This window comes from Catharus ustulatus, chromosome 9, assembly GCF_009819885.2.
Source record: "Catharus ustulatus isolate bCatUst1 chromosome 9, bCatUst1.pri.v2, whole genome shotgun sequence".
NCBI classification, from domain to species: domain Eukaryota; kingdom Metazoa; phylum Chordata; class Aves; order Passeriformes; family Turdidae; genus Catharus; species Catharus ustulatus.
The window spans coordinates 11,669,880-11,697,412 of record NC_046229.1 but is presented as its reverse complement, the minus strand read 5'-3'; the positions used below and the strand labels follow the sequence as shown (position 1 = coordinate 11,697,412).

Below are 27,533 nucleotides of genomic sequence, written 5' to 3'. Positions count from 1 at the left end.
CTGCACCAGGACAGTATTTCATTTTTAGTGTACAGTGAAAGCTACGGCGAATTTACAGTGTGAGATTAATGGAATTAAATAAGTAGAAGGAAGGCTGAGCCCCCCGACTGTGGATGTGCAGGTGGAGGCAGGCGCTGTCGCTGTGTTGGAGCTCCTCCTGTGGGCACCTTCCCACACTGCAGCCCGTGCTCCCGGGGCAGGATCCTGCCCATGGACGGAGCTGGAGTACCTGCCCCGGGACAAACTGGCAGCACACACACACCACATCTCACACTCCCGCTGTGGGATCCAGCCAGCTGAGCACTGCTGTCCCCTTTGGTGTTGTTAGCAAACACAGGACGGGCTGACTCCAGCCAGCGCTGGTTCCTGCATCACCTTCCCAGGGGAAGATCTTTTCCTTATTGCTTTCCAAACTATTGCCCCTCATGCCCAGTCCATCCTGCATGTCCATCCAGTGTATGGCCCCAGGAACAGAGCAGGTGATGAGAGTCTGGCAGTGTGGCACTGCCTGGCACATTAGCTCTTAGTAATCTTTATGGTATCTATGAGATTTGACTGTGCTTCTGCTTCCTAGTGTGGTAGGGAGGCTGCAGACCTTTCTTCACAGTTTCCTGTGGAGAGAAACACTGGTGGTTTGCCCAAGCCCTGTATTCACTTACATTTCCCATAAAGCTACTGAGGACTCTGCATCTCCCATGCCTGCAGCCCTGGCAGGGCAGGTTAGGTAGTGGGAGAGGTGTTTGAGTCCCTGGGGCCAGTGAGCCCAGGAGGTGCTGGGCCCAGGATCCAGGTAGCACCCAGGGAGCCTTGGTTTAATGGGCTTGCTGTGGGTTTAATGGGCTCGTGGGGAAGCTGCCTGGCAGGCACATGGCACTCACGTTCCGGTAATAAGAATAATAAGGCTGAAGTGCTGCCAGCGATTGATTCAGAAGCACATTATGTCCTCATTTGAGGCACGGCGCAGATTGACAGTGGTCAATGCTCCTGCTAATGTGGTTGATTTCACAGGAGGACAGGAAGCACTCACTGCCTGAGCATCTTTGTGTCCCCATGCCCTTGTGCAGCTCCCTGAGCTGCCGTGCTGCCCTAGGGCACTACATGCCTGGGCTCTCCACACCTGCCAGCAGCAGAGGCAGCAGCAGAGGCAGCAGCAGAGGCAGCAGCAGGGCCTCAGCATGCAGAGGGATTTGGAACAGCACTGAGGAAGGGGAGCAGCAGGCCCGAGGTGGACTGCATCTGAGAGTCAAACTGGCACTCAGAGATGTTTTCAAGGCATTTGTAAAGTTCCCTAGAGTCTGTCAAGGAAAGAGCCTTTCTCCAATCCCTTTTCAATGGTCTGGCTCTGCCTTTATGGCAGTAGCAGCAGGGATCCCTGAACTGCTTTGGTAAAATTGTTCCTTGCACTTCCATGCTGGGAAGGAGGAGTTTTACTAATTGGGCTTTTTCTTAATTTGCACTTGCTGTCTTACAGCATCTCCCTGTTACTTGAAAGCAAAGCAAAAGTCATGGTGCTTTTAAGTTTGCTCCTGGCTCATTTCCTTCCAATTTCCCAGCACTTCTGCTTTCTAGGAAGAATGTGTTGGAAGTGTTACTCTGATGAAGTTTTGGGATGAAGGAGTGATTCCCATGAGCCCCAGAAAGGAACTGGAGCAGACTCCTATTGCCAGGGCAGTTGTGGAGGAAGATGAGGAGATAAGGCAGTGATACCACACACAGGGGCTGCAGAGCATTGTACAGAGATGGGACAAGACTTGCCAACCACTGCTCCATGTAAGGGCTCCAAGTCTCTCCAAGCAGCCCATCATCCTCCCATTTATTTACTCATTTGTTTGCCTTAAAGGGGGGAACAGGTGTACATTAATTCATCACCAGAGTTTAAATTAAATCATTTTACTTCTAAATGAGTCACTAATTTGCAGGAGTATTTAATTAGAGCCTCTTTGCACTCAGGTACTGTATTAGTTCTGACTTTCTCACCTGTTTGCCCTCTTTAAGAGGCTGATGATGATTAGACCATTTCTGCACATACCCATTGCACATCAAAGTTATTAACCCTAATGGCAACACCTTGATGCTCCTCCTCCGTTCTGGGGGCTCTTGGCAGCCTTGTCCTCCCCCAGGAAATAACCCTTTCCTGTGCTGTGGCAGGACACAGACTTGCTGTGCAAAGCACTCCACACCCCACAGCTGGGTTAGCCCTGCAGCCTTTTGGCAGTGATTTGCAGCATAGATTAAGTGTGAGCCACTGCACTGACTTCTGCTTGCCTCTGCTGCAGGGGTAGGACTCACTCCAGCACCCACCTGTGCCCATTGAGAGTGTTCAGAGTGCAATTACAGCTGGTGCTTTCTTGTGTTGCTTCTTCACAGCAAGAAGATGCTCACAGACACCTTCAGAGCCAGTTTCAGCTACATCACCAGCTAGTCAAGTGTCTGCATTGGCTGTCTGTGCAGACTAAGGCCACATTTTTGAAAAATAGATATTATTTATGTTTCTAATAGGCATTGGTGGGTCCATTTTTTTCCTCATTAATCTGTCTATTTGTGCTTCTCCTTCAGTGTGCTCCATATTGATCAGACTGATGTCAAAACCCCTCTTATCTCTACTCCAAACCATAAAGTCCTTTCATATTATATTCCTCTTAATTTTTTGTGTCTTTGATAATTTCTGTATTCCCCTTGTGCAGTTCAAGCCCACCATTGGTGGGCAGCAGTCTTCCCTGCCACATGGCTGAGGGTGAGGAGCATTCAAAGAGCTGATCCCCTGAGCAGCCTATTCTGAAAGCAAAATATGGGTGCCAGAAGGAAATTAAGGGCCCCAGAGAGCTATGAGCTTTGCAGAGATGTCTCTCTGCCTGGGCAGAGGTATTGCAAGGTCTCTGGCAGCCAGGCTGCTGGGTTTGCAGCCAGAAGTGCTGCTCACAGCCTCTACTCCCACCATCCTGGCTGCAGTGCCTCTGAGCACAGCAGCTGCCTGCTTATTACACTGATAATAGAAAATTACAGGTTTTCTGTAGGAAATGTCTATTTACATCCTACATTTCCCAAACTACCTATTAGCATCGCTGTGATGTCACATCCTCCTGTGCATTTTCGTCAGCACTGGCCTCTGTACCTGCTGGCAGTCTGGGCCGCACCTGGGGACAGACAGCTGCCACCTGACACAGCTCTGGCCCGTGCCCTGCATGTGCTGCAAAGCTCTCAGGGCTAGTGCAGCAATGCAGGCAGTGCCTGTGCTCCATACTCAAGCCAGTGCCCGTGCTGGCTGCTTGAGAAGTGCCTGCTCCACAGCACAGGAGCAGAGGGGACACCGATGGGTGTCACTTTGTGCACAGCTGGTGGTTGGTGGAGCTCAGCAGAGGGACCATGAGAGCTGTTCTGTCAGCCCAGTCAGGGAGCTGTGTTTCCCACCTCAGCCTTTTGTTCACAGCTGATCCAGAGCTGACAGACAGGCATTTCACTGCCTGAGAAACCTTCTGACACAGCTCTGCCAAGCGATGAACACGGATGCCTGCAGGGAGCACAGCGTGCAGTGCTTTCCTTGACCTATTTCCCCAATGTTTTTGTCTATGGGCCAGCAAAGTTTCAGAGACCCTGAGCTGGAGCAAGATTTTAAGAAGGTTTTGACAGTGTTGTTAATTTTGGGGGAAGGAAGTTCATGGGATGACTGATTCCTGCTGTAGCTGCTTGCCCCCAGCTTGCCCAGGACTGCATGTGCAGAGCAAGTCCCTGCATGAGGCAGGTGTCTTAACCTGTGTGTCTCATGTGTCTCTGGGACAACAAGACTGTCCCATCTCAGAAAGGTGCTGTGAGTATGGTCCTGGTTCACCTTGCTTTGTGTGTGGACTGGGTCAATAGAGAAGGCTTTGGAAAGAGGCTGCCTGGCCATGGAGCAGCTGTAGACTGGGTGTACCAACACATGGCTCGTGGAAGAAGCTCTGGGTGTGAAAGACCAAGTGGGAGTGGGATGTGTGCTTTTCAGGCAGTTGCATAGTACGGAGGCCAAGATTTATGACCACGTCTCTTCTCTAGGTTTATAGTTTCTTGTCACTCTATTAACTCAAACAAGAGGTGTTTACATTGCATAAGTAGCTGGAGCAGTGGATAGTAACCTATTAATTTTCATGACTATTCCCTGGCAAAGCTCATAGGCTGTTTTGCAGGACACTAATACCAAAAGCTCCTGGGGCACAATACACCCAGGGCTTGCTATATTTCAAGAGACTGCAGTTCAACAGCTAATAAAACCGCTAGGTCAAGATCTGCACAGTCAGGTCTCTCTGGAATCCTGGCAGAAGACCAAATTTCTGCTGATGGGTATATCCAGAGGAAAGGATGAGCACGCAGCACAGGAGTTGAAGGCTCATCTGCAGCAGGCTGCTCTAGCGAGGGACTGCTTTTCCTGCAGATCATGGGATGCACTGGAAACTGGCTTTCGGTGTGGTCTGGCTTGACACTATTTTCATGGGTGTTCCATGGACACCTGTGGAAGTTGTGTCTGGCCTGGGGAGAGGTCTTACTGCAGGGCCTAACTGAAACCTGTGTGCTGCAGCATTCCAGTGTGCTGTAACTGCTACCAATTTGTTCCTTTTCTTTCTCTCCACAGTCCATTGATCCTGGGCAGCAGTTCACCTGGGAGAACTCCAACCTGGAAGTGAATAAACCGAAAAACCGCTATGCAAACGTCATAGCCTATGACCACTCACGTGTCATCCTGACTTCCATTGATGGTAAGAGTAACTGGAGTGGGCACCCAATCAAGCAGCTGAACCTGACTAGGAAGGAGACCATCTTTTTCTGTGTTCTAGCTGAGCAGGGACAAACACCAAGCATCAGCATGATCAAATGTGTGTTCTGGCTGGCTGTAGAGCTTTCCCAGTGTCCTCAGAGCAGTGGGTTCTGTGTGGCTGCTTCTTAGTTCTGTTGGCAGCAACTTCTCTGTTCCAGCAGCCTCCTTTCCCACTGTCCTCTCTATGTGACTTCAGCTGCGTTCCTCAGTACATGGTGAAACATGGCACTAACAGTACCTCTGCTGCTCTCTGTCCCAACACAATTGTGGGGCCAGGATCTTTCTCTGGGACTTGTCAGTATATGGTCTCAACTAAGTGCCCAGAGCAGCACAGGATGAGGGTTGCTCCTTCCCCTGGGACATCAGGCTCCACACATCCCTGTCCTCCATGGGACCATCAGGCCCTGGTGTCATATCACTGATCCCCATGGCTAAAAGAACCAGCCCCACATGCCTGGAATTTGGGCTATTGCATGTTTCTAATCCTCTTGCACACAGAGGAGCTGGAGCCCAGGCTCACCCATTCCACTTGTTTTATAAATCAGCACCCAGATCTGAGCCACTGATGGAGGATGAGGAAAATACAGCTGATTCAATACACCCCTGCTTGGGGAAGGAACTGGGGCCTGGCTTTGTACACAGATGGCCCTACAGTCACTAGCATCCTTTTTTTGGGACATGGAAAAGCCTTTTCTAATGGTAATGTACTATTCATCCTTTTCAAGAGGAGGAGAGGGGTCAAACAGTCCCTCACAGCAAGCCCTGTTAAGCAGCAGCAGCTATGTGAAGGCCTGGCACTGTCTGCTCATGGGCAAACCCTTGCAGACAGCTGTGGGGTGAGCACATGGGGGAATCCCTGCTTTCCAGCCTGACTCAGTTGCTGTAAGTAGTGTCTGTGCTTTCCCGGGAACTGTTCCCGAAGCACCCTGCCAGGTCTGTGCCGCCCATGCCAAGGGAGTGAAGCACTGCACTCCAGCTGCTGCCACTCCCCCAGAGCTGCCAGCACTTTGTGTCTGCTGGAGACTGCTGAGACCTGTAGAACAGACCTGGAGGGATTTTCCCCAGGACAAAAGGACGAGGGGTGACCCCCAAGTTTTTTTCCTTCCTCTAATGAAATGCAGATGCTCTCTCCTGGGGAGACAATGAGATTCCTGCTGCTTTCTCTCCCTGCAGCCTGGGCAGCCCATGCTGAGCAGGGTTTGGAAACAGCCTCAGGCCTCTGCTTCACCGAATTTTTTTTAGTAACTATATGTTTGCATTTTAAAGGCCTTTACAAAAAATTCCTTTCCTTAAAGTGGTGAAGGCTACATGGGGGCTGGAGCAGCCTCTGCCAGCAGGCAGCAGAGGGGGTCTGACACTGAAGAGTTTCAGTGGTGATGGGAGGTAGATCTCTGACTCCTTGGGGATAGTCATCCCTGCAGGAAGAATGGGACAACATCCCTGCCTGACATCCCTTGCTAACAGAGACAAACTAATAAAGGAGCCTCATTTTTAAAAGGTGCTGTAGGACCATAACAAATTGCTGGTGAATTTAAGACAATTATTTTAGTCAGTTGCTTGGGGCCGAATGAGCTCCTTAATATTCCTGCCTGTGAATTTTCCTTTGTGTGCATGTGGCAGCTGTCTCTCTGCTTTGGTGTTGCCTGCTTGTTGCATTAATGTGGGAGTTACAAAGGGTTCTTTTTTCAGGCACCATCCCTGTCCTTTGCAGGATCCCTGGGAGAGATCCTGCCATCGCCCCATAAAAGAGATTTGTCAAGAGCCTTGTGAACGTGCCAGCCTCTTCTCCTGCCTGCGGGGCCCAGCAGAGCAGTAGGTACAGGGCTGTGGGCTTACCCCAGTAACTCTTGCCCTCTTTCTCCTCCGCAGGGGTCCCAGGCAGTGATTACATCAATGCCAATTACATTGATGGGTATCGGAAGCAGAACGCCTACATCGCCACGCAGGGACCGCTGCCAGAAACCCTCAGCGACTTCTGGAGGATGGTGTGGGAGCAGAGAACAGCAACTATAGTCATGATGACCAGGCTGGAAGAGAAGTCCAGGGTACAGTGTTTGCTTTCTGTTTTCTGGAGCTGTTGGGGGGCACTTCACAGCATAAGGTTACCCAAGGAGAGGCAGGTCCAGTGATGTGGTTCACTGCTTCATACAGCCCAGCTGCAAATGCCTTGTAAGCATATCCCTGTGGGGCAAAAGGGTGGCACAACTTCCTGTTGCTGGCCTGCTCATTTACCTCTATTTTGCCTGCATGTCTGCATGCACACCCATCCTTACCTGCCCACATCACTCGCATCAAAGGGGAGAAGGAAAGCTCTGAGATGGGGAGTGTGAACTATCCCAGAAGCTGAGAAGCTGCAACAGTTGGGTGGTACCAGCAGCATCCAGCAGCCTGGCAGGGCCCTGGAATTTCTGGCAATGCAAGGGAATGGCTGACAGGGTCTCATTGCAATAACAAGACTAATTTGTGCCTTGTCCAATGACAACATGTATAAATGATCAGCTTGCACTGCCAGGATTAGCTATTCTGATGTAATAAACGCAAAACTGCCTGCAGACCATGGGGAAGGCATGAGTTGGAGAAGGAGTGGGAGCCCTCACTGCAGATGATACAGTTTTTGTGACAGAGGTTCATACTCAGCCCCTTAAGCAGGAGTTTGTAAGCTGGGACCAAGTGCTCCTGCACCCAGATGCACCCTTTAGGCAAAGCCTGCCCAAGGAGGAGGCAGCTTCTGCCTCTCGTGATTCAGTTTGTTCCTAAAAGTAAAATTTTAGCAGTGAGCGTTTGTACTAGCAGAATATTTTAGTGTTACCATGCCAACAGCAGAAGGGGCTTGTGCACTCAAGCTGTGAAGCACTGATTATTTTTAGCCCAATAAGCTCATTCTTGAGAAGCAGAAACGGTCAAGTTTGGGTTCAGTTAAAACTTTTGCCTACATGCTCTTCTTCCTTTTCAAAGCTTTAGCACCAAAATGCTTGCAGGGGTGTCCCAGCCCACCCTGGCTGGGAGGAAGTGGCTGGAAGCACCAATCACCATGGCAAAACAGATCTGCTTTTCCTAATGTACAAAGAACAGGCATTTTTGATGGGTTTCCTGGACTCTTCAAATGCCCTACAGCCTGCAGCAAAAAAGAGATTCCTTGAAGATGAGCTGTCTCTAGAGATCCAGTCCCAGCTTCGCACTGTGCTTCCTGCTGCAGAGCCCTGCCTGTTCTGTCCAATGGCCACTGTCACCCACACAGCCCAAACAGGCAGGGAAATGATTCTGACCTGCTCTGTGGCTCAGGGCTTGCACATAGGCTAAGCAAGATCAGAAGTTTCTGATGAACTGCGCTCTGCAGCTGAGGGTTATATGAGGACGTTTTTGTGCCTTCACATTTCAGTGATGGAGCATATATGTGAAGAACAAGGAAAAGCACTTCTGGGTTGCCAAATAAATCCATGCCTGACTCACTTAACTTCTGGGCTTCTTACTTATGGCAAGGCACTCCAAGGTGCATGTTTCTTGAAGATAACAGGTTTCCTTTGACCCCAGAGGGACTTGTCTTTGCCTCAGATGTCTGTGCTGCTGAGCTGTGCATTATCTCCCCACAGCACACCCCATCCTATCATCCTGCAGTATTGGTTTCTGTCCCAAACACAGTGCATGTGGTCAAGCTTTTGGTGACATTGAATCTTTGTTACGGGCAGGAGGTGACCAGAGTTCTCACAGAATCTCAGGCAGCCTGCCTGATTGGGCACACTTCCCAGGGATTCTAGGCTGACCTGACCAGACCCAGACCCCTGCATTTGCTCCCTGGCACTGTCTGCCTATGTCCTGCTGCCTCTTTGGCACATCCCCAGCACTAATGAGAAGTGGGCAGTTTTCTCTGGCAGTGTGGGAGGGGCAGGTTGCCAGGAGAGACAATGGAGAAACCTGGTCACTCCTGAGTTGAACCAGTGATCCACAGCAAAGACGTGCCTGGATGTGTTTGCTGTACTCTGGAGGTGTCTCAGGGCATTCCCTCACAGCAGGGCCCTGGTTGGGGAGCTGTGATGTGGACTTTCAGAAGAGTATTTTCTCTGGAGATTTTTGTTGCCTTTTTCAGCATCTTCCAAGGCAAGATGGCTTTTAGCCACCTTCCTGCTGTGCTTTTCTTCATGACATTTTGGTGATGGCTAGAGCTCTCTTGGGAGCACACCTTTTTGGGACCAGTGAAGATCCTAATCCCATTCATTGCCCATTGCTCCAAACTTTCAACATGAGTCACTGTTTAGCAGTTCATTCCGTTCCAGAGCCTTCAAACTTCATCTGATGTAACCCCTTGGGTCCCTGCAGTATTGCTGCCTGCTGATGCTCATGCTGCTATGGGACAACACTGCTCCAGGCAGTCACATGGCATCACAGCATTACCCAAGGGTGACTTTGCTTGAAAGTCCCCTTGCCCAGGGGCTTTGGTGCAGGCACAGGGCTGTCTCTCCAGCTGCACAGCCTGGGGTGGGTAGCAAGACCTCATGGCGAGCTGCCCAGTGCAGAACAGGCTCTGCTGCCTTTCCTGGCGAGCTCCTCAGGTCACCCTCAGTAGTGCTGTGATAAGCCAACCAGGACCAGCAGCAGCTTGGCAGCCCTGTGGGGGTGACACTGCTTTAAAGGGTTCCTTTGCTGCAGAGGGAAAAAAAAATCTTTAAAGAGCATCAGCTTTTATGGTCTGCAATTTCAGCTGGCTTGATGGTCTAAATCATCCTCCCTTTTTCATGTTTTCACAAAGTGAGAAGCACATAAAGGATAGAAATGGCTGGATTGTTCAATTTAGCTGCCTTCAAAGCTTTACAATCAGTTTCAGAATCATTTGGTGGCAGTTCAGAAACACACATTGTAGATTAGCTTTCCCGAAGCTGCGAGCGTGATGTGTCCCTGCCGGGCTGTGTTGCCAGGAGAGAGGTATTAAAGCAGGATTTCTCCTACCCTGGGCTATCCCCTAGAGCCTAGCAGAGCGAGGGCTCCCAGAGCAGTGCTATGGCTTGTTCTGTTCCAGCCCAGAGCATCAAGCAGCCACCCTGGGGTGTGATCTCCCCTGGCATTTCATGTCCCCAGGAAGGGGTGTTAAGAGGCTGGTGCTCAAGGGCCCTGGGGAAGAGAAGCCTGGCAGCCACATTATGCTCCAGCCTTCCTGCTGACAGCAATGCCATCTGGAGTTTGTGAGAGGGCCCAGGAGCAGAGCACAGCTCTCAAGCTGAAGAGAGGTGCCCGGCTGCTCTTGGGCTCAGGGCATCAAAGGGGAGGGACAGGAGCCACTCAACAAAGCTGCAATAAATGGCTGTTCAGGACATTACTGTGCTCCTTAAGTTAATGAGAAACAAGCACTGCCAGAAGAAAACATCTCTTATCTGCTTTAGTGCCACAGTGCATCGGCTTCAGCATAAAATTTACAGAGCTTGAAAATGGGGCATAAACATTATGGGTAAATTTGGCAGAAAATGTGACTGACTCTTATCTGGTCATGAATAAATAATTTTCAATTACCAGCCCAGGCATTGCTATTATCCCACACAAGGAACTCCTCTGAAGTTTGTTTTGTGCTCGAGTACACAGCCCTGCAGCATGTGGGTGGCAGGCGGGGACTGCTGTCCCTGAGGTGTAGGCTCAGGCACAGGGTGTGCTGTTCCCCTGAAACATCCCCTGCAAACCACAGCAAGCAGCTGTCCCCAGCATTTGCAGGATCTGTGATGCCTTAGAGAGGATCACATCATCCTCAAGCCAGGCAAGACAAACTCAGGCTCATGGAGACAGCCTGCAGCTGCCACCCACTCATGAGGATGGGATCAGTTTAGCTGTGAAATGCTTGTGACCTCCAAGTTGCTGGTACTGCACCAGTCAGCATCAAATGCTCTGTGCCAAGCAAGGAAGAGGAATCCTAAGTATTTTGCAGGGCCTGCCATATTTCCACAGATCCAAGGCAGCCCAACAGCCCAAATAGCAGAAGACCCTGGGCAGAAGGCAGCAGAGCTGCTCTGCTTGCACAGGCACCTGCAGTACCTCATTAGGCAGCCTTGCTTCAGGCATTTCTGTCAGGGCAGGCCTTACTGAGAGAAGAATTCAAAAAGCAAAGAGAGCTATCTCCATCTAACTCCAGGTTGCTGCACTTCAGAGCCAGAGTGCAGGATAAGGGCTCTTGACTCTCACAAGCTCCACCCTGCTGCAAGTGGTTTCAATTAAAAGGCAGAACTTCATTGATTCCTAATTAAGCTTATTGTTTCCCTTCCCGCATATTCCCCTGTAAACACGTCCTGCTAATAATTAAGTTTACTATTCCCTGACAAACACAGATGATCTTCCATTCACTCCTCTCTCCTAGGGTGGGAAAGCGTTTTCGGTGTGGTGCACATGGGTGGCAATGAAGTCTTCCTCCTGTCAGCCAGGCACTGTAGCTCTGCAGGGTGGGGAAGCCAGGTACCAGATGAAACTGGGATGCTCAGGGTGCCAATTAAATAAGGAGCTTGGGGCTTCACCAAAAAAAAAAAAAAAAAACGGAGGAGTAGATTGAAAACACTGAGCTGTGAAGAGGAGGAGGAGAGCAGCAGCATGTAAGCAGGGAGGGATGTGCAGGGAGGTGAAGGGGGCAGAGGGATGGGCCTCTGGGGATGTGCTTGGCTGTCTGCCAAGTGGGATGCTGCAAGAGCTGAGACCAGTAGCTCAAAGCACTCTGGCTGCAGAGTTGGAAGGGGGTGATAAGGATGATGCAGTGCAGAAGGTTTCTAGAGAGCAGCAGTGTTTTCATTATGGAACAGTGCTGCCTACCGGAAGGGGCTGAAGGGATAGTTTGCCCACAGTCTGTGTCTTCTTGCAGAGGGAGAACAAGATGTGTCTGTGTCTGAGCTGGCATCTGTTCCTTGCAGAGTCATTCTGAAATACCTGAGAGATGCAGCTTTTCAGGGATGTTCCACCTGCCACAGGGGCAGATTGGTGTTGCTTGGTGATGCTCAATGCACAGCAGTGCAGAGAGGATGGATGCAGCATCCAGGCTGGAGCCCTGCTATGGGCGGTGTCCCACCTGTCTCCAGGGTGGTTTGCTGCCCAGGGCCATTCTGGCAGGGGCACCCTGGGGACTGTGGATGTTATGGGAAAGGTAGCGCCTGCTGTTGTGTTGCTCTGTACTGTGCTGGACTCATCTCTCTCCTGCCACTGCTGTGGGTCAAGGACACCAGGCTGGCATAGCTGGGAGCTTGTGGGGATACAGGCCACATTTCATTCACTTCAGCTGCCCTTTGAGTAGAGCTGTGTCCACAGAAACCATTTCCTCTTTCCTGCTCCACTAGCTCCTCTCCCATCAATCCACAGCTGCCCACCTTCTCTTCATCCAGGTGGAGCTCAGGAGGGGGTGATTCAAGGAAAGCCCCAAAGATGCCCATCTCACCAAACAGGAGGCAGAGAAGAACTACAGCAGGCACAAATCACTGCTAGGAATTGCTGCTCACTGTCTTGGTATCTAATGCTGCTCTTGCTGCTCTGTCTGGTGGCCTGGCCCCCTTTGCCACTTCCACTGACGGCTCCAGGGGAAAAAGAAAATCCCTCTTTTAATGAGTAGCCACTCATTAAGATCAGCTTAGTTGGTTCAGAGCATGGTGCTAATAAGACCGAGATTGTGGGTTCAGTTCTCATATGGGCCGTTCACTTGAGAGTTGAACTTGATCATCCTTGTGGGTCCCTTTAGCTCAGAATATTCTTGTCATTCTGAGTCTTATGGAAAGGGGTCCAGGGGGTGCTGCCTTTTTGCTGGGGATTGGGACACTCTGGGAGAAGGAAATCTGGATTTAGAGTTCCCCCTCTGCACAATGACTCATTTCTGTCTCTACCCTTTGAAGGGCAGAACCCTGTTCATCATCCCAGATGCCCTAGCCAATCACTGACCTGTTCTCCTCACCTCCCTGCAGGTAAAGTGTGACCAGTACTGGCCGAGCCGAGGTACAGAGACCTATGGGATGATCCAGGTGACCCTGCAGGACACAGTCGAGCTGGCGACCTACACCGTCCGCACCTTCGCGCTGTGCAAGGTATGGGACTGGCTGGGCTGGTGCTGCTTCGTGTGTTGCAGAGATGCTTCCCAGTGCTGCAGGGTGCTCCATGGCCCACAGGCAGTGGCCATTGGTTGTACTTGGCTTGGCCAAGCATGTGGCCAGTCCACACCTGAGCCATGTCTCACAGATGGGCTACAGTGAGAGATCAGCTGCAGGTTGTGCATCTGACTGCCACTGGACTTTGGCCAGGATAACTGATGCTCTTCTGTGTGTTTTCTATGATGGACCCCAGAGTAGGACTGTTCTTGCCTCTGGTGAGTGTACAGGTAGCAGCTGGCCTCCCATTAGAGGGACAACATGGGAAGTAGTGAATTTTTATCACTCCTGTCACTAATAATGCAAATGGAGGGGCTATTTCTGACGTGAGTACAAACCCTTCTCTCCTGCCGGCTGCATCCCTCATTAGTGTTTGGAAATCCCTGGGGGCAGTGCCAGCAGCAGCATGTCAATGCAGACAGGCTTTGCAGGGAGCTGCTTCTGTATGTGACTGAGTTCTGGGCCAGGAGCCCAGTGCTCAGCAGGGACACACTCATGCCCCAGGAAGGCCCCAGCAATCACCTAGCCAGTTCTACCGTGTGCTGCATAGATCATGCAGCCAAGCTCAGAGAGGAGCATGGCACTCTGCAGACAGAAGCTGTTCACCCATCCCAGGGACACCATGATGCAGAGGAGCAGGGAGGGAACTGGCTGCTGTAGCCTTTCCATGCCCAGTGCCCATTTTCCCTGAACGTGCAGTGATTATGCAGATAGTGAACCTGTGCTGTGCAGAAAAGTCTTTCACCTTCCCTAAGGTCTGCTCCACTCCTGCAGAGATGCTCCATTGTCTGTATGTAAAACTGCCTTTCTACAGAGCGTCTGTATGTATAGGAGCTTTGCAATAAACCTGCATTTTTCGTCCAAGTTTTCACTGGAGAAAGCCCAGTTCATGCATCATCATGCAGAGCTTTGCGTGCCTGTTGTTGCCCCATCAGCGGGTTCCTGCACTAGGATGAGATTGTTCTCATGCCAAACAACTCTTTGTCTTCAACAGAATGGCTCCAATGAGAAGACAGAGCTGCGGCAGTTCCAGTTCATGGCTTGGCCCGATCACGGGGTCCCAGAATACCCCACTCCAATCCTCGCTTTCCTCAGACGGGTCAAGGCCTGTAACCCAACAGATGCTGGGCCCATGGTTGTGCATTGCAGGTAGGACTGTGTATTTGCCTTTTGGCTGCAGGAGCTTTAACCTGTCTGAAAATGGAGTCTCCCTTTCTTGTGGGAAAGGTTTCATGGTAGCATAACCTGCACTGCATGCTTGGGCTGGCAGCAGAGCAGTAACGCACTGGTAATGCAGTGGTAACATTTCTGTTGCTACTGCCAGATCAGATTAAACAACACTGCTATATGGAGAGCCTCAGAAAACACATTTTCCTGTAAAACTGCAAGTGCCGTTTTAAAATTAAATTATCTATGCCCAGCACAAGTGGGTGGTACCTTCAGAGGCACATCACTGACAGAAATGCATGCAGTGACCTCTACAAACATTCATATGCAGTATTTACAGCAGCACTCTTTCACAGGGTAGAAAGGCAGCTCTTAAGGCAAAGTATTATTCTACTAAGGCAGTATCTTACCCAGCCAAGATTTATTTGTACCAGCCAAGAGGGGACTGTTACTGAACAAACCACTCCATCATAGCTGTTCCAGCATACGCTTTACCAGCAGTGTTTAATGCTCTTCTTTCATGCTCTGTTTCAGATGGTAGTGGGGTATAATTAACACACAAACAAGCTGTATTAAAGCCCTGTTAAGGATATGGCTTGCACCATAAATGAGGAAATGCCTAGCTCCCTATCTCTGTGTTTGCATGTCGCAACAGCATATCTGTTGTTTTCAGGGTGATCTCGGAGTGAGTAGCTTGAGGTTTGCTAATGCCCTTCCTTCAATTGTGGAGAAGCATTTGGAGCTTGAGCAAAGGGCTCAGCACAGTTGTACATGACCTCAGCTTTCTGCTTCCCCTCTCAGGCTGGCTGTGCTCTTTTTATGGGTGAGGAAACAGTGACCCAGGTTAGGGGACAAGCAGGCTGGAAACTACAGACTTCAGTAGTGTTAGGGCCCAGCCTGCTCTTCATATCTTCTGACTTCACACACACATGCACTGTCACTCTCCTGCCTGTTAAACACATTTCTCCTTCCCAGTGGACGGACTGCCAGCCACCACATGGATTAGCAGGGTGACACCATGTCCTTTCCACTCCAGCAGTGAAAGGGGGACAGCAGGAAGGCTGAGGAGCCTCTCGCACTCTCCAATGATTCTCTCCCTCTCTCCTCGCACGCCTTGTTTGGAGCTCCGCTCACAGGGAGCAGCCTTTACTCCCCTTTATGTGCCCTGAGTCTGGGTGATCTCTTAAGCACTGTTAGAGCTCGTGTGACATCTGTAGGAGACTGTGTCATCTCAGACCGTGTGCTTTGCTCCTGCAGTGCTGGCGTGGGCCGAACCGGCTGCTTCATTGTCATCGATGCCATGCTCGAGCGGATGAAGCACGAGAAGACCGTGGACATCTACGGGCACGTGACATGCATGCGCTCCCAGCGCAACTACATGGTGCAGACAGAGGACCAGTACATCTTCATCCATGAGGCCTTGCTGGAGGCCGCCACCTGTGGCAATACCGAGGTGCCCGCACGCAACCTCTTCGCCCACATCCAGAAGCTGACCCAGGTGCCACCAGGAGAGAGCGTTACTTCAATGGAGCTGGAATTCAAGGTTGGTGGCAGAGCCCCAGCACGCCATTTCTCTAGTGCCCTGTCTCTGCCCAAAGAACTCCATGGGCTGCTCATCCAGGGCTTTGGAGAGGTGGGCTGTGGTTCATTACAGACAGTTATTCTTTTGTGTGTTTCTAAAGCAGGTAGGCAGTGATTTAAAATACATTTGAATTGTAAAGCTTGTGTCGGCCACAGTCCCCCCTGGATTGGCAGCTTCTGGGGAGGATATAAAAGGCAGATGGATGTGCAGTTCCCAGCAGCACATTCTGCTCTAGGTTCACTATGCGGCAGGAGCTGCATCTGAAATCAGATGCAGATCATGTTAGCGATAATTGATGTTACTGTGAACAACTTGTCTGGAAACAGCTCCAATTTAAATATGTGAGACATTTCTGGTCTCATTTCTTCAATGCTGAGCTCTGTAATCTTTTAACCACCTCACCACCAAGCCTCATTGTCTAGAATTGGTGAAGGCAGTGTTTTAAGGCACACCATTTTTAAGAAGCTATGCCCACATTTTTCTGCCTGTATCTGTGTCTGCCAACTGCAGATATTTATTGCAGCCTTGGAGCTGGAAGTGAGCTCTGTTAAGTGCCCATATTCTCAGATGAGGTGCATTAGTCCAGTGAACTCTTGCAGGGGAATGTAGCTCATGCAGGGAGGCAGCAGACCATGCAGGCCATGAAATGAACTGCAGCACTACAGCTTCACCCTGGGGATTCCCTCCAAGTGACAAAGGAGCAGCAGAGGCAAAATATTGACTTTCCATGTAAACTGGGAATAGTTGAGAAGCTCTGTCCTGTGGTTATCAGAGCTGCTGGTATCCTGGGGTTAGGACAGTAAAACATGCTGCCTGAGTGTCTCATGGTGACACCTGCCCTGAGAAACTCCTCAGGAGAGCCACAGAATTGTGCTCAACTCAACTCAAGCAATTCTGTTGAAAGAAAGACAAAATTTTATTTTCATTTCTCCAAGGGTCTCTTGAGAACAGTAATCAAATTGCCCCTCTCTGTGCCCCGGCAGTATCCACTGCATGGGAAACCTTGGGGAGCAGGATATGGGAGGGCCTCACATGGCTGCACTGCTCCTCAGAGAGCAACCCTATCCCTCTGCAGAGAGCCTCTGCTGAGGTCAGGCTGCCACTCACAGAGAGAATGGTGGTTCTGGAGATGCTGGAGGCAGTCTTTTGGGAAAGGAAAACAATTTAAAAAAAAGTTGGCGGGGAGAAGAGTGACTTCTGTTTGAATCTGCCAGCAGATCTGAGTAACACATTTACCATTACTCCAGTTTACGGGACTCAGAGCCATAAAATGTCTCACAGTAACCCAAAATAGATCTTCTTTACCTAAAACTGTCACAATTCGCACATTTTCTTGGGTTCTTCTGGGGTGAGAAGTAAATAGCAAGACATTGTTGGAAGAGGAAAAGCTTTACTTCCCTGCCACCACCAAGCATACATCCCTGGCTCATTGATGTACAAAACTTCATGGCTCTGTGTGTCAAAGAGCTGCTCTGGATCTCCGCTACATGACTGCTGCCAGAGTCCTGATTCTGCCCCCTGACTGCTGCATCCCCAGCAGGGATCTGATGTGTCTCCTCCTCTTTCAGCTGCTGGCCAATTCTAAAGCACATACCTCACGTTTCATCAGTGCCAACCTCCCATGCAACAAATTCAAGAACCGCCTCGTGAACATCATGCCGTATGAGCTGACGAGAGTCTGCCTGCAGCCCATCCGGGGTGTCGAGGGCTCTGACTACATCAATGCCAGCTTCATAGATGGCTACAGGTAAGGATTACCGTGGGTGACTGTGCCAGCTTGTCCTGACTGCTTGGGAACCCAAGCAGAGCTGTCTTCTCTTTCCTGAGGGCTGATCCTGACTGCCTAGATGGGCCAGGGACCACTTTTCTGCATTTTATCTATTTCCATCTTCTCAGACACTGCAGTGTGTGTAGTTCCAATATGTGAAGACTGCCTGTGAGTGAGCGTTGCCAGGCTGGCTTGTGTTGCTGTAGACAGATGCCCACATGGCTGGAGTGGCAGGCTGTGTTGGCTCCTGGGGAGATTTTATGGGATATTCTGGTAGGCATCCCTTGGCTTGTGTTCTGTATCTGCAGTATCTAACTCAAACCTGCCTCCCCGCTGTAGCAGCTAGAGCTAGAAGTGTGCTTCCACTGAGTGGCTAATCCAGGCCAAGCTCGAGGCTTATTCCATGTCTTGATTGTGGGAGGAGTCTGGATCCTCAGCCAGGGCTGGTGCTGGACATTGGAAAGCCCATCACCAGGTTCCTTTCTCCAGAACACAGTTTAGAAAGCACAAATTATTATCTAGTGGGGCAGTAATGCTTAAGTTTTCTGTATCTGTCTGCTGACATCTCATTCTCAGATGCTAAATGCCTGGAGAGAAGAACAGCCCAGTGGCCACATCCCATTCCCTACCAACTCCTATACAGTAATCTAAACCAAATCACAGTGATGCACATAAAAGGCCTGTTCCTGTCATCTCTCTGTGCACCATCACAGTGGGGTCATCCCTTTTGTGCACCATCATCAGTGCTGGAGTGGGGGATGCAATGATAGTTGTGGCATATGTCCCTTCCAGCTTGGCTTTGCCCACCTACCTTTTTTGGACTGGTAACCTCCCAGAAGCAAAAGGCACTGTCAAAGGAAAAAGATGTGGGTGCAGCCAGGCCAGCAGCTCTGGGCCTTGTCACTGCAGCAGCCGAGCCCATCAAGAGTTCCCAGGGAGAAGAGCCTCGTGGAGGCAAGAGTGGACAAGGAGCAAAAGAGGGGCAGCCCTGAGAGCATCCTAACACAGGAAAATTGCAACAAGCCAGGCTCCTTCAGGGTGGGACAGAGTAATGAGGAAGGATGAAGGGGCTGTAGAGAAGCTGTCACAGAGCAGAGGGGGCCTCCACTCCCCCCTGCATGTGTGGCACAGAGCCATCCACCACCAGTCACTAAGGTGGCTGCCTGGCTGCATCCTGAGTCTGACAGATGGACTGCAGCCACTGTCCTGGCTCCAGAGATGATGGAAAGAAACACTGGCTTTGCCTCTTGGTGATGCTACACAGGGAGGGTGAGGGCTGCCAGCACAGCAGACGATACCATTTTATGTGCTACTTACCCCATGCCCAAGTTCTGTTATCTATTCCCATCCCTTCCTTTGAATCAGCATCCTTCTAGTTATCTAAAGGAATCAGTTGGCCCAAGGTCCTGTAGATACCACTGATGCTGCATCTTTATTAGCTTTTTCACTTGGTTCTGCATCCCCATTCCTGTTATTTTACGATGTTATAAATCCACCTTGAAGCAGCCCCTGTCTGAATCCCGCATGTTACAGCTGCCCTGCAGCACGTTCATTAATTTTAGCACCACTAAAAATAGCACCAGTAGAGGGATGAAGGCAGAACGGAGGGAGGAAGGCAAGAAGGAAGAAGCCAGCCCTGGTCCCACGGGCTCCAGCGCCCCGCAGTGGTGGAGCCAGCCCGGGCTCTGCTGTGCCAGGCTGGGAGCTCAGAGAGCCAGAGTACCAGCATGCCAGAGCTGAGTCCAAAGCACCAAAGCAGGGTGGGGGCCAAGTCACATGGAAAATTAGGAGAGGTGCTCTGGTTGGCAGTGGAACCAAGAACAAATTCTGAAGCTTTAGAAAAGTAGACAAAACTGTATTCATGGTTTCCACACTGCCCTCATTGTCTGAGTGTGTAATCCAGGTGACCTGGTTCAGCTGCTGTGTTTTCCCATGCAATGGCAGGGATGGTGGGTACTGCAGAGAGTAAAAGTGCAGCGACACAGGGATCATCCCCAAGCACAGCCTCTCCTTCCAGCCCCAATAGGTGCTGGCAGCCTGCTAGTGGGGTCCTGGGGTGGCAAGAGGACTCTCAGTGCAACAGCACCACTGGAGACAAGCAGCAGCAAGAGGCTGGGCTGGGAACACCATCAGCCCAGCAAGGACTTAGAAGACAAGTGCTGGGCAGGCTCATCTCTCTCCCAGAGCCCATGGCCTCCTACAGCTGGATTGTCAGCCTTGCTCCCTGATACTGTAGGGCCCTGCCTCAAGCCCACCAGCCCTCAGGAGCAGCTGCTGCCCATCTCTGAGAAGCTGCTCTGAGCGCTGTTATGTTTGTCACAGGCATCAGAAGGCCTACATCGCCACCCAGGGACCACTGGCCGAGACCACAGAGGATTTCTGGCGGATGCTCTGGGAGCACAACTCCACCATTGTGGTGATGTTGACAAAGCTGCGTGAGATGGGCCGGGTACGAGTCCTGTTGTGGGGAGAAGGGGGCTGTGGGGCTGCTGTGTGTGGACACGAGCTCTTGGCTCACCCATCTGTGTTTGGGACCACTCACTCTGGGCGAGCCCTCCCCTGTCTGGTGGCTGACCCTGTGGCCCCACCACCAGATAGGCTCTCAGGGAGCAGGAGGGAGGAGCAGCTAATGTTAGTGCTAATGTCTTGCCCTACTGCTCATCAACAGGAGAAGTGCCATCAGTACTGGCCTGCAGAGCGCTCTGCCCGGTACCAGTACTTTGTGGTGGACCCCATGGCAGAGTACAACATGCCACAGTACATCCTCCGGGAGTTCAAGGTGACAGATGCCAGGGTGAGTGCATCTTCTGGCTCCTCAGCTCCTCTGCTTCCCGTGCCTCTGCCCTACCCTACTGCTCCTCTCTCCAAAGGTTCCTGCCCTGACAGCTGTGTCAGCCCCATGAGTAGCTCAGGGATCCCTGTCAGCACTAGATCCTGCCTTGCCTGTGCTGCTCACTTGCTCAAGCATTTAACACAGTCCCCCTGCACCTGGACTATGTGTGTGCAGCATCTGACCAGGCACAGGACCTTTGTCTTACAGTAAATATGGTCCTAGGGTGGAGCTGGGCCGCAGGCACTGACCCAATGGACCCTGTGGGGGCCCAACACCCTGCTCAGCTCAGTTACCCTGGAGTGAACATGGGAGAACAGAGACAAATCCCAAACATGCAGCAAAAGATCTGCCTGGGCTCCTCCATGGCACCTTCTCACCTGGCCTGGTTCAGGAGGTCTGAGAGCAGGTCAGAACACCAGCTGAGGGTTGTGAGATCAGGCCCTCACTGATGGCTCACATCTAACATCCTCTTCCTGCAGGACGGCCAGTCACGGACCATCCGCCAGTTCCAGTTCACAGACTGGCCTGAGCAGGGAGTGCCAAAGACAGGAGAGGGTTTCATTGACTTCATTGGGCAGGTGCACAAGACCAAGGAGCAGTTCGGGCAGGATGGGCCCATCACAGTGCACTGCAGGTAAGTGAACACAGGTCCCTGTGCTCCAGGAATGGCTTGCATCACTCCTAGGAGTTTTGCAGAGCCTTTCTGAGGCTGGCAGGATTCATAATGGCCCCCTTGCCCCCTGTGCAGTGCTGGGGTTGGGCGCACCGGCGTGTTCATCACACTCAGCATTGTGCTGGAGAGGATGCGCTATGAGGGCGTGGTGGACATGTTCCAGATGGTGAAGACCTTGCGGACACAGCGGCCAGCCATGGTGCAGACAGAGGTGAGCTCCCCACTGTGCATGGCAGTGGAGATCTGTGGGAGAAGGGAGGGGCCTGATGTCTCTGGATGTTGGACTTTACAGCCCCACTGTCCTTGTGCCCCCACTGCTCATGTTTCCCTTGTTGCTGCCTTGCAGGACCAGTACCAGCTGTGCTACAGAGCCGCACTGGAGTACCTTGGCAGCTTCGACCACTATGCAACGTAACAGTGCTTTCCTCCAGTCGCGGTGGGGATGTCTAGGAGTGGAGACGGGTCCCTCTGAGCCAGAGCCGCCCATTCCTCAGTCCTTCTGTACAGGTGGAGGTACTGCCCAGGCAGCAGACCTCCACGCAAACCAGTTTTGACCACGGCATTTAGGAACTTAGCCCCAGCGCCAAATGAGGGAATCTGACTCCAAAAGCATTTCCAGTCTCTGGCTGAATTTCTGCTCATGTGCATCTCTCACCCTCTCTCATGCCGACTGCATTTCACAGCGAAGCTTTAGGTGGGTGGAATGGGATCTTTTTTTTAAACATGTAAAATAGTTACTAGTGGTTTTTATAATCTCCTCTCTCTTTATTTTTTATTTTTTGCAAGTCTTAATGTTTTGCCCAAGCAGAACTGGACCCACCAAACCTTTGGGAGTTGGGTTTTGTTTTTATAATTTCCTTTTGCTTTTACATTTTTTACTGCCCTATGTTTATTTCAGCCCAGTCACTGCTGGTTCTGCCCATTTTAGTGCAGCTTCCTTGGTAATTCGCAGCAGCTGGCTTGTGGTTCCTGCCCATCTCCATTCCCTGTAGGCTTTTTAATCCTCTGTAGAATATGAAATTTCATGGAACTGGACCTAAGCTACCAATTATTTTTTTAGTCTTCTTCCCTCCCCCCCCCATTATTTCCTTAGTAGGTTTGGGTTTGGGAGGGCATGTGGGGTCGCCAGAGAAGCGTCCCTTTGTCAGCTGGAAACCGTTCAGTCCTATTACAATACATGTTCAACCAATCCAGTGACCGTGTGTATTGGCAGATCCTGATATGACGTGAGTTGTCGTCGCCTTGTTTGTGAGAGACCCGAAATCCCGGGCTCCAGGCATTGGAACCTCTTTTTGTGTGTCTTGCTGGAAAGGGGGCAGGAGTAGTGAGGGGGTCCCACAGTTCCTCAGGGAGGGGATGGAAAGAGCAAGACACGGCCCTTTGTGTTAATCACACAGTTCTGTGCGTGCAAGCGCCATCCTGTCACCTCTCACCAGTGGAGTGCGTCAGAGCATTGACAAAGGCAAGGAGCACAAGCCCAGCCATTCCACAGCAGAGCTGGACCAGCTCTCTTTGGAAGCAGGGTACTGCAGGGAAGGGGAGGGGAGTACACATGGGTTCAGAGGTTGGGTGTATCTATAATTTCTGCTATCCTGCAAATGTTAAGAGTCACTAGAATATTGTACTTTCCGCTACTTCAGGATGTTCTAATGAACCAATGTGGCAAGACTACTGGACTTAATTTAATGGTACTATATATTAATACTCCTTATTATATCACGCTTGCACTAAAGATGGGGAGTGAGCAGCCCTCTTTTGAGTGCATTGAGTTAGGAATAAAGGTGGTGGAAGGGTATCTAATTGTATTATCACATGTATTCCGAATGTTAAGAATCCAAGCTACGTTGAAATCAGCAATCCAGGGTTGGAGTAATGTTGGAGGACACATTCATTTTTACCTTGTGGATGCATAGTGCTGTAGGGGTCACTGTTGTATACAGTCTGTTTTCTATTTGTTAATAAAAAAAATCTACAGCATCATTGCATAATTCTTGATGTTAATAAATTTGAATAATTGGGTTTCATACAAGCTGGCTTTCCTGTCTGTTTCTTCTGCAATAAGTTGAGGCCATAGAATCCTTTGACAATGGGCACACTCCTCAGCCTGTGGCAAGTAAGTTCTTTCCCACAGGTTATCCCAGCCATGAGTGCACCGCAATTTCTGCAGAGACCGTGTGCCGGCAGGGAGCTTGGAAACCTTCCGTGACAATTCCCTTTGTGCATGTGTGTGTTCACCTCCTCCCACCTGCAGCTGTACGGGAGTGCACTGACTGGCTGGACTTGCAGGGAAGAGAGGGGCCCATGGTGACAGCCTTGGTGGCAATACTGGTCATTGCCGCCTTCCTGAGATGCTGCAGTGATGCTGTTCTGTAGCACTGAGCACAGTCGTGTATTCAAAGTTAGTGCTCAGTGCAGCACCTGAGTTTGATCAGGTGTAAAACCCCTGCCCGGGCTCGCAGCCCTGCCTGCTCTCTGTGGACTGCCCAGCCCAGCCCTGCCCATGTGTGAACTGCAAAGCACAAAGTGTCAGCTCCTCGAGAGATCAGCACCTGCACACAGCACAGGTGTGTGAGGGAAAAGCCAGTGCAAGGGGCAGAACCACATGGATCAGGGCCCTATGGCATTTCCATCCTTCCCAAGGGAGCCAAATCTGCCCTGGCCAGCACGTCCACAATGGGTGGGAGTGCGTGGCAGACTGATGAGCTTTTCCCTATTGTGGCTATGGGCACACCATAGTGATTCCTCAGTGACTGCTGAGCTCAGTCACACTGAGGGCTCCCTGCCAGGCCAGACAGTTCCTTGGTAGGTGCCAGATTCAGAAATGTTCCCTTGCCTGGCTCATTCTTACTGCACTGCTTTACTACAGAGCGGCCTGAGGGGCTGCTGGCAGCCTCCCTGGGGATGCAGATCCAAGGGCAAAGCAAGCTCCTGCCCTTGTGAGGCAGCACATGTGTGCAGGTGAGTGGTGGGCACATGCCAGCGTTGCTGGAGTGGCAGATGCTGGAGTGTTTGTCATTGCAGTCAGGGACCAGGGCAGAGCAGCACAGCCGAGTGTGAACACCTGCTCACACCCGGGTGTGTCTGGGGAGAAAGGGCAGCACGCTCACTGTGGGCAGCCAGCCAGCTGGGAGATGCTGCAGCAACAGTGCTTGGGCTGTGCTGCCAAAATACAGGTAGTGATAATGCTGCTGACACTCACTGAGCACTCACCAGGCACTGCCACATCAACAGCACAAAGCTTTAGTCCATGTACAGCCGAGATTATCACCAAAAGCTGGCAGAACGCTTACAGATATGCATACATGGATGGACCTTCTTTCTCCTTGTCCAAGAATACTTGGCACTTCCTTCCCCAGCTGTGGCTTTGTCTGTGGACTGAGTAGAAGCAGGAAGAGGCAGAGAAAGGGTGATGAACCTCAGCATGGAATGCACAAAGAATTACATGAATAAGCCCAGGCCAATGTGACAAGGTTATTGCTGGTTGCCACATGGCCAAAGCCTCGTGTTGACCTCACAGGCCAGGAAAGGCTCAGTGCACAAAGTGTGGGGACGTGCCACCTTGGCAAGGGGACAGGCTCCCAGAGATCAGAGAGCAGCAAAAACAGCTGCTGGTGACAGCTTTTCTCCAGCTCCTTTTCTCCACTCCTCTGGCCTGCTCACACAAAGCCAACACTGCTCCAAAGGGAATGGATTCATCATTTTAAAAGCACTTTTTCTTTCAACGTTTATTTCCCATTATTTCTGTATATCTCACAAAATAAAAGAGCAACAAAAAAACCATGGTGCATAGTGGATAAACGGCAATGCCAACCTGATCTGCCCTCTGAGCCAACACCATAGTTTGTGCCACACTCCAGGCACAGCCACCCTGCTTCCTCCCAGGGCTTGGTGCTGGGCTGCACTCCTCAGCTTTTCCTGGCTAGAAGGGATTTACCACAGCTGGCTTTTTTTTTTTTTGGCCTCATTTTCTTTGGTATCCGCTTGAGACTTTCCCCTCCCTCTGGTATCAGTACCACACTGTGCTCCAGATCTGAAGGGAATGGTCTGGAGACAATGCTGTAAGACTTTAACAACTTCTGTTTGGAGTCTCAAATAGACCAACCATATTTGCACTGAGCAATGGAGCTGGACTATTACTGCTTTTTTTGGTTTTTTCCCCTGGTGAAAATTTTCCATTATTTAGTTATACCAGGTAGCCCCAATGCAGCCTCAGATAAGCAGCTCTGTAAAAACTACAATTTGGCAGGTGGGACAGCAGCTAAATGGCAGCTAGTCAAAGGTGAATTTCTGGGCACTGAGCTGCCCTTCTGCTCTTTCTATTTTCATATTTTTATTCATACCACTGATGCTTGTAGCAAGAGCTGTGCAGACACTGCACAAGCTTTGCTTGCCTCCTAGTGATGTTAACTCACAGGATCATAAAGTGGTTTGGGTTAGAAGAGACATTTAAAGATCAGTTACTCCAAAAAACATCATGACCAAGCACTATCCCTTTGGGATTCCATTGCTTTTAATTTTTTTTTAAAGACAAAATAGTTATTAAATAGGGAAAAAGAAATAGCTGTAACACTGAAAAAATCTAAGCAGACTTTGCACAGTAGCTTGGCAACTCCTTCCCCCACAGTCCTTGAATTTCTTGTCCTCAGCAACGTTGCCATTTTCATTTGTAACGTTTCCTAGTTAAGAGTGACTTCTTTTTTTTCCTCTTTTTTTCCTGTTTGACCTGGTTCATTTCTGAGGGCAGGAATAGTTCTGATCCTCCCAATTAAAAGCTTATTGCTGCCCTTTTGCCAGTTATAATAAGCAATCTCAGTCCCCAGTAACAATTACCGGTTATCAAGCTTCCATGCCTACACATTTCTGCTCACAGGAACATTATGCCACTTGTCATCTTGAAAAGGCTGACTCGTGTCTCCTGTGGGCAGCAGGTCGAGGGAGGTGATTCTGCCCCTCTGTTTTGCTCTTTTGAGACCCCACCTGGAGCATTGTGTCCAGCTCTGGGGTCCCAAACACAGGAATACCATGGAGCTGCTGCAGCAGGTCCAGAGGAGGTCACAAAGGTACTCACAGGGCTGGAGCACCTCTCCTGTGAAGACAGGCTGAGAGAGTTGGGGTTGTTAAGCCTGGAAAAAAGAGGGCTCCAGGGAGACCTTACACAATTTCCTGTGCCTAAAGAGAGAACTAGAGCAGGACTTTTTCACAAAGGCCTGTAGTGACAGGACAAGGGGGAATGGCTTTGAACTCAAAAGAGGGCAGGATTAGATTAGATGTAAGGAAAAAACTCTTCCCTCAGGGGTGGTGAGGCACTGAAACAGATTGTCCAGAGAACATATGGAAACTTCATTCCTGGAAGTGTTCCAGACCAGGTCAGATGGGACTTTGAGCAACCTGGTCTAGTGGAAGGTGTTCCCTGTCCAATAATCTTCAAGGTCTCTTCCAACTCAAATCGTTCTGTGCTTCTATAATAATAGAAAGTTGGTGTTTTTTGACTAAAGGATGGCAAGTGCAGCTGGCAAACCACCAGAAAGGCCAGAAATGCTATTTGTCTCAAAACTGTTACCTGTCAGTTGTCTGACTTTTTATAAGAGGCTGTGTGTTGTGCCTGCTGCTGCTGTAATCCACTTTGGCATTTGGTGTATATATACCTGGCAATTCATAATCTGAGCGGGTCAGAGAGCCAGCAAACCAGGGAAAACCTGTGTTGGAGTGGTGTTTTGTCAGGGCTGCTGCCTGTGTGTAGCGTGACAGTAAGAGAAAAAATTATCAGGAGAAAAACAGTGAAATTAAAGTTCTATTTAGGCATGAGGGACCAACTGTGATTTCTGAGGCTGACTATGACCTTTTTCAGGTGGGTTGTGCTTACTTTCAAGGTTGCTCATTGGCACTTAGAGATTTTAAATGCATTTAGCACAGCAGAGTCTGAAAATCGCAGCCAGTGCCAGCCAAGGAGGGGTCAGTGTCCCTGGACTGGGTGTGTTAAGCTCTCAGCCTTGTACACACTCAAAGGCATTTGCTGCTGAAGCTCTACTGTCAGGTCCCAGTCCTTGTCACAAACGGTGGCGGATTTATCGGCAGCATCCGCTGGCTCCGGCGGCACTTTTCACTTTTCTAGATGACCGGGCGGTGCTGGCCGAGCGCCCTGGCGTGGGCCGGGCCTGGTGCTGGTCCAGCCTCAGCCCGCGTTCGCTGCCAAACGTTTGCAAAGTATCAAATTCTACTCTGGCTTTGTTTACACACGGAAACTGTAGGAGTGTAATTAGCGGGGTTCGTGTGCTCGGCTGGCAGATGCGTGCTGTGTGTCACCGCTCCGCGCCCGAACTCACCCGCTCACTGCAGCACCCACGAACCCGGGGGCAGCGCACACCTCGCGCGGAGCGCCCGCCGGACCGGGCTCAGTTTCACACGGCGACACTCCCCGGGCCCGGAGGCGGGGAGCGGGCGGGATACAGGAGGGATGCGGGAAGGATCCGGGTGGGATGCGGGGAGGGTCCCGGTGGGATGTCGGTGGCCGCTCGGGCTGAGGGTGCCCCGGCGCGGCCCCCGCCCGAACGCCCCCTAGCAACTGCCTGCTCCGTCCCGCCCGCCTGCCTAGCAACCGCCCCGTGCCCGGCCTCCTGATTCGCTGGCCCGCCCCGAC

General features: G+C 50.9%; 1 protein-coding gene across 20 annotated transcripts in view; it reads left to right on the top strand.

Annotated features, from left to right (window-relative positions):
* Positions 1-22,925, top strand: part of PTPRF (protein tyrosine phosphatase receptor type F) — a 378,262-nt gene extending 355,337 nt beyond the window's left edge. For all 20 annotated transcript variants that reach the window (XM_033067370.1, XM_033067369.1, XM_033067389.2 and 17 more), the window contains 11 exons: positions 4,604-4,727; positions 6,656-6,831; positions 12,694-12,813; positions 13,868-14,022; positions 15,298-15,583; positions 17,191-17,369; positions 19,713-19,839; positions 20,059-20,184; positions 20,703-20,857; positions 20,972-21,107; positions 21,243-22,925. In XM_033067370.1, the coding sequence (XP_032923261.1) occupies positions 4,604-4,727; positions 6,656-6,831; positions 12,694-12,813; positions 13,868-14,022; positions 15,298-15,583; positions 17,191-17,369; positions 19,713-19,839; positions 20,059-20,184; positions 20,703-20,857; positions 20,972-21,107; positions 21,243-21,311 (1,653 nt within the window). In that variant the 3' untranslated portion in view covers positions 21,312-22,925. The remainder of the gene's footprint in view (positions 1-4,603; positions 4,728-6,655; positions 6,832-12,693; positions 12,814-13,867; positions 14,023-15,297; positions 15,584-17,190; positions 17,370-19,712; positions 19,840-20,058; positions 20,185-20,702; positions 20,858-20,971; positions 21,108-21,242) is intronic.
* The last annotated feature ends 4,608 nt before the right edge of the window (positions 22,926-27,533 follow it).